This window comes from Coloeus monedula (genome assembly GCF_965178545.1).
Source record: "Coloeus monedula genome assembly, chromosome: 17".
Taxonomy (NCBI): domain Eukaryota; kingdom Metazoa; phylum Chordata; class Aves; order Passeriformes; family Corvidae; genus Coloeus; species Coloeus monedula.
Window position 1 is genome coordinate 14,091,665 of NC_138797.1, and position 15,966 is coordinate 14,107,630.

The window sequence follows — 15,966 nt, forward strand, 5'->3', positions numbered from 1 at the left end:
TAAGATGGCGGCGGGAGCGCGGAGCGCATCGAGCGGCGGCGGCGGCAGCGGCGGGGGCGGCCGGGCCCGCAGGACGCTCCTCCGCGAAGGCTGCTGCATCGAGCGCCCGCACATCGATGGGAGGCGGCTCTTGGGGGGGACGGGGGGGGGGGGGGCGACACAACGGGGCGGCGTCACGTGACCGCCACACCCCGCGCATCACGTGACGGGGAGGCGGGAGTCACCCCCCCCCCACACACCCCCCCATCGCGGGGGTCCCGAGCCCCGTCCCCGCTTCAGGGGGTCCCGGCGCCCCGCTCCCCTTTCCCCCCCTTCTGGGGATCCCGGGGTCCTTCTCCCCGTCCCCCCTTCCGGGGGTCTCTCTTCGCCATTCCTCCCCTTCTGGGCGTCCCGCTCCCCATTCTCCCTTCCAGGGATCCCGCAGGTTGCTCTCCCCATTCCTCCCCTTCCAGGGGTCCCGCTCCCCATTCTCCCTTTCAGGGATCCCGGGGGTCGCTCTCCCCATTCCTCCCCTTCCGGGGCTCCCGAGGGCCCATCCTCCCGTTCCCCCTTCCGGGGATCCCTCTCCCCATTCCCATTCCCCCCTCCCGGAGCAGCAGGGCCTTGGCGGAGGCCGCAGAGCCGCGCTCGGGGCGGGATCGCGGGCGGGGCAGCGGCGCGGGCCCGGCCGCCACCGGGCGCGGGGGGAGCCCGGGGGTTCTTTTGTGTCGCAGCCGCAAAGCTCCGAAGCGCCGCTTCCGCCAGACCCCGGATCCCAAACACGGCGACGTGAACGGGCTGGGAATTAAGTTGCTGGCGCTGCTGTCCAGCGCTGCGGGCGGGCCCGGCCCCGTCCCCAGCGCAAACCGTCCCCTCCCCGAGTCCTACTCACGTCAGCCTCGAGAAAGGGCAGCCGGAGCGGGCGCGGGTCGAGCAGCGGGGCTGCCATGCTCCCCATGCCCCGGGGCAGCTGTCGTCTGTCACACGCTGCAGCGACACGGCGACCCGACATCTTCTTTTTACCTATCCTGAACCACTTGTAAACACCAACACACACAACCAGGGTCTCCTTCGCTCTTGTTTTCAGCACCGCGGAGACAGTGAAAAGTTGCCTTGGATCGCAGTTCTTCACAAGCCCCAAGTGCCGACTGGAGTTTCCTCGCTCCGCGGCGCCTCGCAGGGACCCGGGGGCTCCGGGCTGCGGGGCAGCAGCGCCTCACGCCGCGCTCACTGCGCTACTCACGGGCCGCGTTCGCTGACCGGCCGCGCTCCCGCTGTCCCGGCGTCTCCTCGGGAGCCGCGCGGGTCTGGGCGCTGTCGGGGGCTGCGACGCGAGGGGTCCGCGCGTCGCTCGGGCCGGGCCGGGCGGTGCCTTCGCACTTCGCACTCGCTCTCAAGCGCTGGCGGCACGTGGCGCTGCCCGGGGCCGCTCGGCCGGGACGCACCGGGAGGCTCCGGCCCTGCTCGGCCCGTCCGGGGGGGCACCCACACAATGGCCCCGCTCGCGCTCGGCCCCACGCGCGGTGGCAGCACCGCCGCTCCCCGGCCTTGCCCGGGGGTGGATGGGGGTGTCTCGGGGGGGGGTCTGGCGGGAGCCGGACTGACCTGGCGGCGCTCCCGGGTGCGGGGCGGAGCGGAGGCGGCGGCGGCCACAGGTGGGAGCGCGGCGCGTTACGCGATTTGCGTAGCGGAAGCGGCGGCTCGGCCGGCGGGAAGTGCGCGGGCGGCGCGCGCCGGGGGGCGCGGCGCTACGCAAAGTGCGTAACGCGCCGCGCGGCGACAACGCCGGCGGACGGGCGGGCGCGGCGCGTGCGCCCCTCGCGGCGCGGCGGAGCGCGCTCGGCAGCCAATGGGCGGGCGGGCCGCCCGCAGGAGGAGCCAATCAGCGTGCGCGGACCGCGCGAGGGCGGCCAATGGCGGGCGGCGGGGGTTTAAAGGGGTACTTAAGGCGCGGCGGTTTGAATTCAAACAGCTCCAGCGGCCCTGAGGTGGCGGGCCCGGGGTGAGCGGCGCGGCCTGGCCTGGTTCGATGGGGGTGCGGGCGGGGGGTGTTAGTAAGGGATTGCTATCGATAAGGGCTGGTGATTGATAAAGGGCCCGAGACTTCCTGTACTCCGGTCACTGACCGCCGTTGTCTCCCTCTCGCCCGCAGGCAGAGCCGTGCGTGCCGCTCCCGCTCGGGCGCTATGGACAGGAACATGAAAGAGAACCACGCCGCGTACCCCAGCCGCGCTGCCAAGGTAAAGGCCTGAAATGCGCGGTTTATGTTCGTCTTCCTGAGCAGTTTCCTCTACTGGATCGTTGGGCTCGGTGCCTGGGAGTTTGCCATTAAAATTCTGTAGGTCTGGTCTGTTCAGGGAGTGGCGGTTTTTGCGTTTCTCCTATCGCACATTCGCTACAGGTTTCAAATTAGTAATTTATCTTTCAGTAGCTTTCTCCTGGATAAGACAGTGCCCAGAGCTGACTTTCTTTATTTACTATTATTAATATTAGTATGTCTTATTAAATGGGGAAGGCCTCCTTATAACTTAAGTATTTAAGATCATTTAAAGAGTAAGCAAGTGTGTATAATCAAATTATTTTAGATACAGGTTTTAAAACCGAGCACTGTGTCAATGTCACTATTGATACACATGTGCAGCAGTGTCCAAGATCACCCTGATTACATATTTTTTCTATTTAGAAACAGAGGTGCTTTCTCAATATTTTAATATAAAATCAAGTAGACCTAGTAAGGTTTTGGAACAGTAAAAACAAAATTTCCTTTTAATTAATCAATACATGATTTTTAGTGTTTCTGTTAATATGCTTTGTGTGGTTTTGCTATTCTGAATGGGGCTGTAAAGGTTCTGGTGTGCTATTGTACAATTAACATGTTATCATTTCTCTTTGAAGGTTGCAAATCCCATTGGGGATGGCCCCAAACGTGTCCCTGTGTCCCAGCATTCAGCCCAGAGCCGGTTACTGACCAGTGGAGCTCCAGCACAACGTGTTCTGTGTCCTGCAAACTTTGCCCGGCGAGTTCCTGTGCAATCCCAAAAACCTGTACTGTCAACCCAAAAACTGTCCAGTAACCAAACAGTGCAGCAGCTCCGACCCAAACTGCCCCAGCAAGCCCCTGTGAGGCCTCAGGCTGCAAGCAAGAGTAGTGAAAAACCTCCCCAGGCTGCAGGACCTGGTAATTCTGAGGATGATTTACATGTGTGTGCTGCTGTGACACTCGGGACACTCCCTAAAGCTGCTGCTGAGCTGGGAACAGGCCTGGAGGGAAGTTCCTGGTTGTGCCCCCAAACAGAAGAGCAGCACATGATTCACCTCTGGTGTCACTGCACCATCCTTGTGAATTTATCTCTAAATTAACCACTTAGAGTCAATATGCTGTTAAAAACTTCCAGGTGCTCAGCAGCCAGCTGGGAGTTAATATAATTGGCACTCAGACTTTACAGGTTTTTCTGAGATTCATGTACAAGAATACTTTTTTCTGGGGGGAGAGTTCATGGGTTTTTATTTTCAGAAAGCTTTTAAAATTACATTTTGCCAGTGCTGTTCCTTTCCTAGCAGTCAGCTATGGTAGGTTGCATAAAATGTCATTGAATGTATTCTAAAAGCTGCTTCAGATGATGCACAGGGGTTGATTTGCTCATATGTGTGTGTCTGTGTTGTGTTTGTGGGTCTGGTTCATAAACTGATTTATTTCTCTGTACACAGCAAAAAACCCTGAAGCTGAGAGCACCTCTGAACAGAAAACTGAAGAGCCTGCTAAGAAGAAAACTGAAGAGCCTAAAAAGAAAAGTGAAGAGACTAAAAAGTAAGTTTTATGCCTAAATTCTAGATAACTGAGCCCTGCTGGAATTCCCTTGGTTGTGGAGCCTGGTGACCCTCACACTTTGCAGGCACAACACACGGAAAGCTGCCTTGGACCTGGCAATTTGTCAGGAACAAGAACTTGCTGCAATCTAAAGAAAGCTTTGCTAAATGCAGAGTAGCTCTTCCCATGGGAGAACACTGATAGCTGCTGCCCCAGTCATGAGAGGTACTCCTGAAAACAAAGCCTCCCTCATCGGGGCAGGAGGCTGGAGTCTCATGTGGGATGAAATTGGATTTGTTTATGGCAACTTTAAATTGTTTTGCCATGCCCTAGTGATGTGGCTGGGTTAAGAGTATCTAAAGGAGCCCAGCTTGGCAAACACAATTTCATTTTGTAGTAGTGTGGTTGGTGTAGTGTCTGCAAAAGCTTCAGGAACAAAGAAAATAGCTTTCAGAACTTCCTTCTGAAAAATGTCAATGCCTACTTGATTCTCTTCATGTTTTCTTACAGACTAAAGTCTAGTTTAGAGCCCTAAGCATCTTTTGAACAGGAATGTTACAAACTATAAATTTGAGTCAAAGCCAACACAACTATCCAGCTTTTAACTTTCCTCTTGCAGAAGGCAATGGTCTCTTGATGATTTTGAAATTGGTCGTCCTCTGGGGAAAGGAAAATTTGGGAATGTGTACCTGGCACGTGAAAAACAGAGCAAATTTATTCTTGCACTGAAAGTGCTCTTTAAAACACAACTTGAGGAAGCTGGCGTAGAACATCAACTACGAAGAGAAGTGGAAATACAGTCTCATCTTAGGTAAAATTTAGTGACTAAATACTCTGCTTTGTTTGCATCCAAATAAAGTAACCTTGATTATGATATGGTTTTCCCTTTATGATAAGATTTCCTTGTTGCGAGGTGAAGGAACACTTATGGGATGAAATTCCCATGCTTGCCTTGAAAGGGGGGAGCAGGACAGGGAAATTAAAGGTTTTGGACAAACACTTGGTTCAGAAGAACATTGAAATCTCTTTGCAGGCACCCCAACATTCTCAGATTATATGGCTACTTCCATGATGTGACAAGAGTCTACCTGATCCTGGAGCATGCACCTCGTGGAGAAGTCTACAGGGAACTTCAGAAGCTCACCAAGTTTGATGAGCCAAGAACTGCTACTGTAGGTTGTTCCAGCTTCCTATCATTACTCTGTGTATCTGGGATATCTGTGGGATAGTGCCAGCTCTTCAGATCACGTTCTGTGTTCTGCTGGAGAAACTGAGATTCCTTAGCTGCTAGCTGGCATAGGGACAGGGAATAACTGGGAAGACTTAGTGCTGTGCAGGAATTTATGTTCAGAATTGTTTAATATTGCAAGGCACAGCCTGTATTGCCAGACTTCAAGGGTTAAGGAATAATTGCTTTAACTTAAAACTATAATTATGCCTCAAAAAGGCTGTGCTGCAGCCAGATAAACTCAGGTGACAATGCCATTGTGGCTTAAAGATTGTTCTTTCTGCACCCAGTACATCACAGAACTTGCAGATGCCCTCTCGTACTGTCACTCCAAGAGTGTGATCCACAGAGACATCAAGCCAGAGAACCTGCTGCTTGGATCAAATGGAGAGTTAAAAATTGCTGACTTTGGGTGGTCTGTGCATGCTCCATCTTCTAGGTGAGAATTCAGTCTCTTGTGCAGTGAACTCCTGTAGTCAGTTTTTGTGGCACAGTTGTGGAAGGGAGGTTATATGTGGACTTCTTAAAATACTGGTGAAAAATGCTGGTTACAACAGAGGTCCTAACAGTCAACTGGTGTGGGAGTGTTGTTATCCTGATTTTTAGGTCAAACCTTGCTGAGCCTGAAAGAGATGTAGGTTACTGCAGGCTTACCATGGTCCCTGAGATGACAAACCAGCACTTGGACTCAAACATTATGCTGCCAGTTTGGTTATTTCTTAGAGAGTGTGACATTGCACCCGACAAGGGAGGAACAGATTTGTTCTAGCAAGTTGAAGAAGGTGTTGAAGGGGTGAAGAAAGGAGCTAAGACTAGTTGCAGGAGAAGTAGAAAATGTCTTGCTGGCTTTTCTTTCCCAGCTGTTGTGGTGCTGAGCCCATTCAGGTGGGTGCACTGAGGTGCAGGTGATTGCCAGCATTAGTCTTTATGTCTCTTGAAATAGATCCTATAATTATCTTCATCAGTGATTAATTTGGACTTTTCTTCAGGAGAACAACTCTCTGTGGGACACTTGACTACCTGCCTCCTGAAATGATTGAGGGAAGAACACATGATGAAAAGGTGGATGTTTGGAGCCTTGGCGTTCTGTGCTATGAATTCCTTGTAGGGAAACCACCTTTTGAAGCAGCAACCTATCAGGAAACCTATAGAGCTATTTCCAGGGTAAGTGCCAGTGCTTATCTGGGTTGTGCTTTTAGTTCTAGAAAGGTGTAAGTTTGAAGCATGAAGAAAACAAACACAATAATGCACAAATACTTCTACAACCTGTGAATTATGATGAACCAGGATTATGATGAAATCATTTGGTCTCTTCTTAATAGGCAGAAGATGCACAGCCTGCAAGGCTGGCAAAGCTTTCAAGGTGTAACTTGGAGGTTGATTAGAGCCCTTTGGTTCTATAGCATGGTTATTGCTAAAGAACTTTTGTGTAATTTTTAATGTCCTTTCTCCTTAGGTGGAATTCAAGTTTCCTCCATTTGTAACGGAAGGTGCGAGGGATTTAATTTCCAAGCTCCTGAAGCATAACCCCTTCCATCGCCTGCCCCTGAAGGATGTCCTTCTCCATCCCTGGATCACAGCAAACTCTACGAAGATTCCCAGCAGCAAGAAGAGTGATGGTGCTGCCCCATCCAAAACATAGTTTTAGGAGGGTGACTTGTGGGATCAACAAGAGGAGCCTTGTACTGTGACTACTGTAATGCTTACAATAGGAAAAGCAGGTCTTGGAATCTAGTGGCAATTGGGATGCAAATCCTTGGGTTGGCTGATGTCTTACACTTGAATTGCAGCATCAAATTATTTGACTTCTAGCTGGAGCTCGGGGAATATTTAATGTACTTGAAATCCAGTTCCATGTGGGCCAGGTTTGTTGATGTATGAAGCTGTTGCAGGCTCCTGTGCTGTGGTCTGTGCTGAAAATGATTCGTTGTTCCACCAAGAGAAGTTGTTGTTCTGGCTTATTGAACAGTGCAATATCCTGGTGATGCCTGCTCCTCCCTCCCTGGGCTGCTCAGGGTCTCCTACCTGTGGTGTAACCTGAAACTGAGCGAGGTGAATGCCTTTTTCAAGTGTTCTAGAAATGATGTGGCAATTGCTTTTGTCTCTAGTTTTAAATGTGAGCACTCAATTTGTAAAATAAAGACTTCTTCTATTGCACCCAGCAGGGTGAGGTTCCTTGTGGGCACTGGTTGGCACTAGCACAGCTGAACTACTCCTGGTGCCAGAGGTGAATTCCCACAAGTGTAATTCCCACCTGTCAAAAAGGAAGCTCACACATTCATTTACTATCCCACAATCCCAATTTAGGATTACCAGGTAAGTACCAAATGTGTTATTACTGAGCCTGGTTGGTTTACTGAGAGCTTGGCCTGCTCTGTCCTTTTTCCAAGGAATTTACTCAAAGATCTCCCATCTGATAATATTTTCCAGCCCTTTCTCTCAGGAGTACTTTCAGATGTTGTGTAACAGGAAGTAACAGTACCAGATGTTGTAAGACTTTCCTTAAACTGGACCAAGGGTCAGGCCCCTTGCCACCAAAATAAAGAGACCAACTGTTTTCCAGTAAAACACTTCAAGCAAACTAAGAGAAAGCAATTTATTGTCTTTTCGCTATAAGACTTGGCTATTTTATAAACAATTTTAAAAAATGATCCTTCTACAAGTAAGGATTCCAGAATTCAAAATATATTCTTGAATTAATTTAAAATATACTTTGCAAAAAAATTCATCCAAACAAACTGCCAGTAGTTTATACAACCCTATTTACCTTAACTAATCAGAAGTCTGGCCATAATTTATCTGAAGCTGTTTCTTTACAGCAAGAAATCTCTAGTTGAGTGCTAGTGCCTTCTATTGACTTTTAGGTACATTTATTTTGAAGGAGTTCAGCTTTACACAGGATTTTGAAAAAGAAGCTCTGAATCTACCTTCTCTATCCAGTTTAAGACAAAACTTCTCAGAAATGATTCTGAAGTACACAAGGCTGCCTCAAGAGTTATTTGGGAATTCTTATCCTTGGTACACAGGAAAGCTGGACCTTCCTGGGGGGGAAGGAGTTAAGGTGCAATTTACTGTTCTGGCTGAGGGAAGGCAAGCAGCTGCTCCATAACAAGAGGTTGTTTGCTCCTCCTTTCCTCCCTCAGCCAACTCTCATCAAAACTCCACAATTCCTTCTTCCATTCACAAAATTTTTGCAAAAATCAAAAGTGTCAGGCTATCTTCCTGCTATTTTACTTAAATCACAGCTCTGTCTGAACAGATGTATCAAAGCCACCTTGGGGTAAGTGCAAGCACAAAGATAATGTGAAAAGAGCAGACAGCAGGTCCCAAACACCCCCAGCTCTGGCTCAAACTCACAGCAGCACAGGCCTGAGCCCAAAACCCAGGCTTAGCCCAGTGTTACACTCATTTATCTGTTTTGGGATCAGTCTTTGGGTTAACTGGAAGGTGGAATGTGGATGATACATTCTAAACACAACAGTGTCCCCATAAGGAAAGGCAGAACCCCCTCATTGTTACACTCTCCACCCAAAGCACAGGAATTCTTCCTGGGATGCTGCAAATTGGAATGTTTGGACTTCAGGTGCAGATTTGAGTTTCACCCACAGGAGCAGAGAGCCGCTGGGCTTACTTTTAAGATTTAAAAAAAAAAAAAAAAAAGTGTTTCCAGTACAAAGTCAGATCTCAAAATGTTAAACCTTCACCAGCTTATCTCTGCCTTGATGCTCTTTGGAGTATGTTCACAGAGGTAATTCTGGTTACAGTGACTTCAATAGACTCAGGATTTCTTCTGAGTCTATAGACATTAGGAGAAAAAAAAAAGGACTTTAGTAAGGCTGGCTCCTAGCCAGCACATTTTCAGACAATAAAATCTTGGAATATGGAAGCACTACACGTAGTTTCAGAACAGTGCATCACCTATTGGTGACTAAACCAATTATGACTGTGCAATAATCCATCATATGGGTATTCCTACTTCAGTGAGTTCAGTGCCTGTTATACTGCAAGAGAGGCTATAATAAAAGCCTCTCCTAACAAAAAAACACCCACCTGCCACTTTAGATTCCAATATATACCCTTATCAAGAGAACTACCCCTGTAGTGAGATACTGTTTATTCTACTGGAAAGAGAATCTCACTGTTTCTCAGCTACACAGTAATAAATGAGTGCTATGACTGTTTTGAAAAGGAAAAAAAAGGTTCAAAAAGCTGGATTATAAAGACCCAGAACTGTGCTCATTGTCAAGCATTTATATTCCCATTTGAAGTGCAAACCAGATCCCATTCGAACAGGTTTTTCCAAAGAGTAAGTGGCAAAAGGGAAAGGAGACAAGTTCAGCACTTCTCACAATTACCTGAAAGACCAAGTAAGAAACGCAAAACGAGGTCAACCTGAACCCAAAAAAGTCCTTTAAACTTTGCACCTGAAGAGCTACGTGGATGTGGAGCACTGGAAAACAAAAAGCCAGGCGGGGCTCAGGGGTTGGAGGCAGGGGGTTTGAAGAAGCCGACCTTGCGGCAGTAGCGGACGATGAAGGGCACGGACACCACGGTGATGCTGATGCGCACTGGGGCAAAGAGCTTGTGCACAGCATAGGCCAGCACGAAGGTGCTGGTGCCAGCTGCCATCCGGGACTGCAGCGAGGCCTCAGAGAAGCCCAGCTTGAGCAGAACTGCGCTCATGTCCACACCGCTGCGGGAAGAGGGAAGAGGGCTTTAGTTTAAGATAGAAAAGATAAAGCGCTTGTTTTTCGTTCAGGGAATTTAATGTATCGTGCTTCCAACTCAGCCTTTAGAGATAAAATTTCTCTGCATAGTGATTCTCAAAATGTTACTGTGAATTTGTATTGGAATTTCATCTTCCCAAATTTTACGTTCAACTCTATTCTGTGTCTTGGGGAAATTTATCACCTAAGCACAGACCAGTGCAAACCAAACGAGGTACCTGTTGTTAGGCTTAGTGTTCTAACACAGGAGTACAAAGCAGTTAAAATGACAAATTATGTAAAATCTAGCAAGTGAAGGAAGTGTTACAGATCTCAAATGAGCATTATCCACCAAATTCATTAATATAGACATAGCAGATTTCATCAGGGATTTAACCATACCTTAAGGAAAAAAAATGTTATTACCCTGTGCCACGATGTAGTGAACAGGAAAAATCAGGCATTCACATATTCCCCACTGGAGTCCGGAATAAGCAGCAGGGAATGTTTGGAGAAACAACACATTCCCCAGTCTCCTCAGCTGGAACACCTCATGTAACTGATGCATTCCCACAAAGCCACACACAAAACTCCCCGCCTGACTCCCGTGCAGTTCTGTTACATTTTCACTGTAATTCTGTTCTAGTGGCTGCTGTTTTCTGCAGTTCCACTGCACAAACTGTATTCAACACCCAGAAAAAAAAGTTTATCTCCAAGCCCCAGCACTTTTGCATGGCTCTATCTCTCCAGAACAAGCAAGAACAAAAGATATCTGCAAAACAAATACATTCTCTGCCCAGTGAGTTATGTTGGTGCTGTGTCTGCTGTTTTCACTGCTGATGAACCTGTGCAAAAAGACCTTGTACAGCTCTCTTGTCTCATGCCTGATGGGAGATCAGGTCCATTTATGGACCCATCCATACTCAAAATTCAGGAGGTGACTATAGACCTAGCAGGCATAAGGTGCTTGTCTCCTGCCAGAAACAAGCACAATGGTAAATGCATTTTACTTTTACCATTACCCAGAGGTGGCAGACAGCTGTACAAACCTCACCTTGACACAGCCAAGTAGAAGATTCCCAGAGATACTAATGAAATTCCAACATGGAAGGAAACTCCTACAGCACCATATTCTTTAAAAACTTGCTTCAGCTGCTGGGATTTGTTGAGTTTCTTGTTTTCAGCACTGGGATCAGTGGCTGTCTTTTTGAGGGGTTCATGTGCATCCTAGAAAGAAAACAATTAAAAGTATTTATTAGCATTAAGCACAAGATCATATTCCAGTTAGTTGAACCAGTCTGAAATAATGAAAGAAGTGTCTTGCACACAGAGTGATTTGGGAAGACAGTAACTCACTTCTGCTCTTCCACATCAGCACAGCAGATGCTGCGGCAGAGCCCAGGCAAGCTCCCTTCTCCCAACTATTCCTGTCAAAGGGATGCACTGAGCTTGGCATAAATTCTTACACAATTCAAGTTTCATAATTAAAACCAGATTATTTGATCCAAATGTGTGCCAGGGCACACCCACACAGCTGCTTGAGACATGAGACTGAGGTGTCAGAGCTATTTGCTTCCACCCACTGCTCAGCTTTTACCCAGCGACTCCTTGGAGCTCAGCTTTTTGTTCCAGGGCTAAGCAGCCAGTGGCACCGGAAGCCCACCCGGTACCACTTAGTAACAGCTCCCTGATGGAAGAGATCCAACGTTTAAATTCCTATAAATCACCCTTAATGGATGAGCTGATAAAAGGAAGAACCGGGAACTGCAAGTGATGACAGGAACAAGCAACTCTGTTGCCACGGCGTAGACAACAACTGCAGGGACATGCCAGGGCTGGTGTCAAGAGTCCAACTGCACTGAAAACGTTTGTCACAGTAGAAGTCATTGACAGATTTTTATTTGAGTGCATTTCAAGCGCAGAACTTCATACTAAACTATATGCCAAAGCAATCTGAAAAGACATCAGCGGAGGGTAGCAATGAGGCAGCCCTTGGAAAACCCCCATGCTCGCCAGAGAACAAATACTGACAGGAATAAAACATCTCCTGATTCTTGTATCTAAATTTTTCAAGCATAATGGATAATTTTAGATTTTTCTTTTGTGACTCATGAGCTCTGGGTCTTATGGATGGATCATAAGGGCTGAAAACCTGCTTGTTCTGATCTTCCAAGTCCATTCCAATTCACCCATGTTCCCAGGCTCACACACCAGGAACGGTATTGAAGCAAAACGTTAAAAAAGAACCACTTCAACAGATACTATTTGGAGTACCCAGGGGAGTCATGTACGGAATAATGTACAGCTTAGCAAGTAAAACTGCTGCCTATTTCCATGTCATTCTGCTACAATATTTCAGCTAAAAAGCCGATTTTATTCGCATCATTCATGCGATTTAAAGCATGAAAACATATCTAAAACACCACGCCGCAAATTAAACCGTAGAACTTAAACTGTAGACGAGGCATCCCGGAAAGCTCACAGTGACAATGTGACCACCAGCAGGTGCAAACAAACCAGCTCCCACAGAAACCCGCGATAAACACGATTTTTTAATGATCCCATGGGGATGCGAGGGGGTGGAGGTGAAGACACCTCCAAAAAACTTAAAGACACCTCCAAAAATCTGAGGAACACTTTCAGATGAGGGCATTTTGTGCCGTTCCGCGCAGCCCCGCGGCAGGCGGCCCCTCAGCCCTCACACGTACCTTGGCGGCGGCGCGGCGCGGGCCCGGCCCCGGCGGGAGCGCGGCCCAGGCGGGGCGGGGGGCGCAGCGCGGGGGGACGGGGGCCAGCAGCGGGGACAGCAGCGGGGACAGGCGGCACAGGCGATACATGGCGGCACCGCCGGCACACGGCAGCGGGGCGACACCGGGGCGGCACCGGGGCGGCACCGGGGCGGCACCGGGGCGGCACCGGGGCGGCCTCCCGAGCGCGCACGGTGGGCCGGGCACACGCCCTGACCGCCTCCTTAAAGCCGCAGCGGTCCCGGTCGTGAGGAAGGGATGTGTTCTGTCCAAGGCTCTGTGCTACCTGGCCTACACTTCCAGGGATGCGGCAGCCACAGCTTCTCTGGGCAACCTGTGCTAGGGCCTCCCCACACTCACAGCCAAGAATTTCGTCTTAATATCCAGTCTAATAGTCTCTTTCATTTTGAAGTTTTATCCCCATGTCATGTCACTCCAGGCACTTGTAAATAGCTCCAAGAGTCACAGATTGTTCTAGGTTGGAAGGGACCTGCCAGAATCATGTTCAGCACAGGACAGCCCAGCAATCCCCAGCAAAGGAGAAGGATTCTTCCTCAGGAACTGGAGTGATGCAGCAAGGGGGAAGCGCTTCTAAACGGAGAGAGGGGAAATTCACACCCCAGCAATCCCACCCTGGGCATCCCTGGGAGCGGTGTCCAAACGGTCCTGGAGCTCTGCCAGCCTTGGGGCTGTGCCCATTCCTTGGGGAGCCTGGTCAGTGCCCCAGCATCCTCTGAGGAAGGAACCTTTCCCAATATCCAACCTGACCCTGCCCTGGCACAGCTCCGGCCGTTCCCTGCGTCCTGGCACAAGGGCAGCACCTTGCACTTGGCCTTGCTGAACTTCACGAGGTTCGCACAGTTCCACCTCTGAAGATTTTCCAGGTCCCTCTGCATGCCATCCCATTCCTCCAGTGCGTGACTACCCCGCACAGCTGGGAGCTGTCAGCAAACTGTCAGAGGGTGCCCTCGTAACTGGGATCACAAGGGTTTTAAAGCTGCATTTTTCCGAAAGGGCTCCGCGCCATCGCAGACACTGCTGCTCATGGCAGGGTGAAGGGTGAATATCCCTGAAACTGCATCCCAGGGCCGAGCCCGAGCGGTAAAATCCCACCCTCTCCCAGCTGCAAAGCCTTTTCTCCTCATGGCTGTGTTTCCGCAGCCATGTGAGCACACAGGGCTGGGGACAATGGGAGAACTGTGTCGGATAAATAGGACGGGTTCCCTCCGGAAAGAACTTGAAGCTCAGGAGCACAAAGTGGAGCTGCACAGGACAGCACGGGGTGGTGCAGGGCTGGTGGGTGGCTGTTGTTAAGTGCGAGGCACCACAGAACAGATGGGTTTCAAGGAGGATCTCAGGGGAAGAGAGGGAGAGAGCTTTGCTTGCATTGAAATGGTCTGTTCTGTCTTAACAGCACTGCCAGTTCCAGGGCTTTACACTGCCTTTAGTTCTTGCTTTATAAATCCATCCCCTCTCTGAATGCTTTGAGAAGAATGGTTTCTCAGAATACAATTTCAATGTTTATTACTGCTCCAAAGCAATTTGCTGTGTGTTTTCTGTGACACGCACCTGCACCACCAGAGCAGACATGATATTGGCATAGCAGTGCTCTGAGCAGAGCACACTGCAGTTTTGTCCCTTTTCTTTCTGAATAATAAAAAAATCCCAGGAGTTAACTCTGATCTCAATAAAGGAGATGTCAGTGGCAGCTCTGGGCTCTGCACAGGGACACTGGGCACTTCCCTGTGTTTGTCTGGCAGATCCATCAGAGCTGCTGTGGGACAGAGACCACGGAGCTGCTCTCCTGTGACAGATGTGTTGCTGCTGCTGGACATCCAAAAATCCTGGGCAAGTGCAGAAAAGAGCAGGAGGTGACTTAATGAGGCATGAAAGCATTAGGACTGGCAGTTGTATATGCACAGCCTGGCTGTCTGCTGCCTCCAAATCTCAGTGGGAGGTTTAGCTTGGAAGCAGGAAGGAACAATATGCTAAACACCCAGTGATATATGCTCAGTGAAAAAGGAGCAAACACCCAGGCTGGAGACAGCTTAATGTGAAGATGGTTTATAAGTGCAGGGAAAAAGACATTAGCTCTGTCCTGCTCATTGTAACTAAGATAAAGGGGACACGGTACAGCTTTCAGAAACAGCTCAAGAAAATGCTTCTGCATAGACACACATATTTACAAACACATCTCAAAATGTTTTGGTGCCTACACTAAATATAAGATAAACTGAAAAAAGGGGTGCTACAAAGTGCTAAAAAATACACAGATCTCAACAGTGTGCTGTGCAGTCCTGAAACAAGAGCGTGGGGTGTGGAGATGTGAACCCCAAATCCAGATGGCTCACGGATCTGTTATTTAAAAATAAACCAAAATTATTAATGCACTTTATCTACTGCATTTATTTGTGCTCTGTCTGAACCCCTGTTCCATCTCTCAGCCTGTCTCTATCTATATTTACTCTTATTTTCCATTTGCAATTTTCCAACAGCCAGAGACTGCTGCTCTGGTTTTGTGTTATTTGTGTTATTGCAGTCACTGTTTATCATCAGTAAGAGGAAAGCTGGGAATTGAGCTGAGAGCTGTTGAAGAGGCAGTAGGTATAATGTCACCAGGAGATGCATTTGAATTCCTGTGAGGCAAAGACTTTTCCATAATGACCATTCTCTGTAATTTGTCAGAAAGGTTTGTCATGTTTTTATCAGAATGTGTATAATGTAGTAACATAGGGGGTACTCTTTATCAAGGTACCTATTATAAAGCTCTTAGATAACAATTTCCCTTCCATAATTTGACTTTCTGAAGTCAAAATCTCTCTTGGTTTGACAGTGCTGTAGGAACAGTGACAAAACTGAAGTGTGCTCTAATGTGCAATTTCTGTAACCAGAAATCCAGGATGCAGAGTTGTTCCATCTCTGGTTTGCTGAGAGTCCCAGCTAAATACAGCCACTGTGGGACTCTGCAGTGAGCTGGTTCAGGAGTTAAATCCATTTGCAGGGATAAATGAGATCAGTAATTCAGTAATAGCTTGTGAGAATGTCTTAGCCAATCTACGAGGATGTTTTGATGATGAAGAAATCTTAGAAGTCTGCTAAGTTTTCTAAATTGCATGAGAGCAGATTCATTACACGTTTTGCAGATCATTTAATCTACAAATAATTCAGGGACTGTGAATGTGCTGGTACCAAAATTTAATGCCTTCTAGTGGACACGTAGGAATTGGTTCCTGTGCGAGAGTGGGAGGCAATTTCTTCTTCGTGCTGGAAGCTGTGTCATTTATCATCATTACAAATGTAGTAATGTCATGCATATATAAATACAATGAGAGGAGCTGGCAACTGATCATGACTTTCATTTAGAACAGAACCAAAGGTAAATTTTTTCATATTATAGTAAACTTAGGGCATGGCATGTGAACTAGTTTTAAGTGGCCCTGTTCTTTAGCACATTGGCTTTTTCACATCATGTTCCAAGAGTGTTTGAATCATGAAGAT

At 48.4% G+C, this 15,966-nt stretch overlaps 3 protein-coding genes across 3 annotated transcripts in view; 1 reads left to right on the top strand and 2 right to left on the bottom strand.

Annotated features, from left to right (window-relative positions):
• Positions 1-1,686, bottom strand: part of CSTF1 (cleavage stimulation factor subunit 1) — an 8,436-nt gene extending 6,750 nt beyond the window's left edge. The window contains exons 1-2 of the mRNA XM_082292700.1: positions 872-1,686; positions 1-129 (exon numbers count right to left, since the gene is read on the bottom strand). The exon at positions 1-129 is cut by the window's left edge and continues 33 nt beyond it. Of these exons, the coding sequence (XP_082148826.1) occupies positions 1-129; positions 872-991 (249 nt within the window). The 5' untranslated portion in view covers positions 992-1,686. The remainder of the gene's footprint in view (positions 130-871) is intronic.
• Positions 1,687-1,892: 206 nt separating this feature from the next.
• Positions 1,893-6,749, top strand: AURKA (aurora kinase A; the record flags this gene model as incomplete). The annotated part of the gene is made up of 9 exons (XM_082292747.1): positions 1,893-1,981; positions 2,132-2,219; positions 2,875-3,157; positions 3,688-3,787; positions 4,407-4,598; positions 4,821-4,959; positions 5,306-5,454; positions 6,005-6,179; positions 6,472-6,749. 9 exons carry the CDS (start codon positions 1,893-1,895, stop codon positions 6,655-6,657), a joined length of 1,401 nt encoding a protein of 466 aa, XP_082148873.1. The 3' UTR covers positions 6,658-6,749.
• A 2,502-nt stretch (positions 6,750-9,251) lies between these two features.
• Positions 9,252-12,591, bottom strand: FAM210B (family with sequence similarity 210 member B). Its single transcript, XM_082292914.1, has 3 exons — positions 12,430-12,591; positions 10,776-10,948; positions 9,252-9,708 (listed from the first exon to the last, which is right to left on the bottom strand). Exons 1-3 carry the CDS (start codon positions 12,556-12,558, stop codon positions 9,492-9,494), a joined length of 519 nt encoding a protein of 172 aa, XP_082149040.1. The 5' UTR covers positions 12,559-12,591; the 3' UTR covers positions 9,252-9,491.
• Positions 12,592-15,966: the final 3,375 nt, after the last annotated feature.

What these genes read in the sequence shown, in the direction of transcription:
- FAM210B (XM_082292914.1), bottom strand. Translation starts at nt 12,558, where the DNA reads ATGTATCGCCTGTGCCGCCTGTCCCCGCTGCTGTCCCCGCTGCTGGCC. An exon ending in CGCGCCGCGCCGCCGCCAAG is followed by an intron (nt 10,949 to 12,429) that starts GTACGTGTGAGG and finishes TTTTCTTTCTAG; the next exon opens with GATGCACATGAACCCCTCAA. An exon ending in TTCTACTTGGCTGTGTCAAG is followed by an intron (nt 9,709 to 10,775) that starts GTGAGGTTTGTA and finishes CTCTTCCCGCAG; the next exon opens with CGGTGTGGACATGAGCGCAG.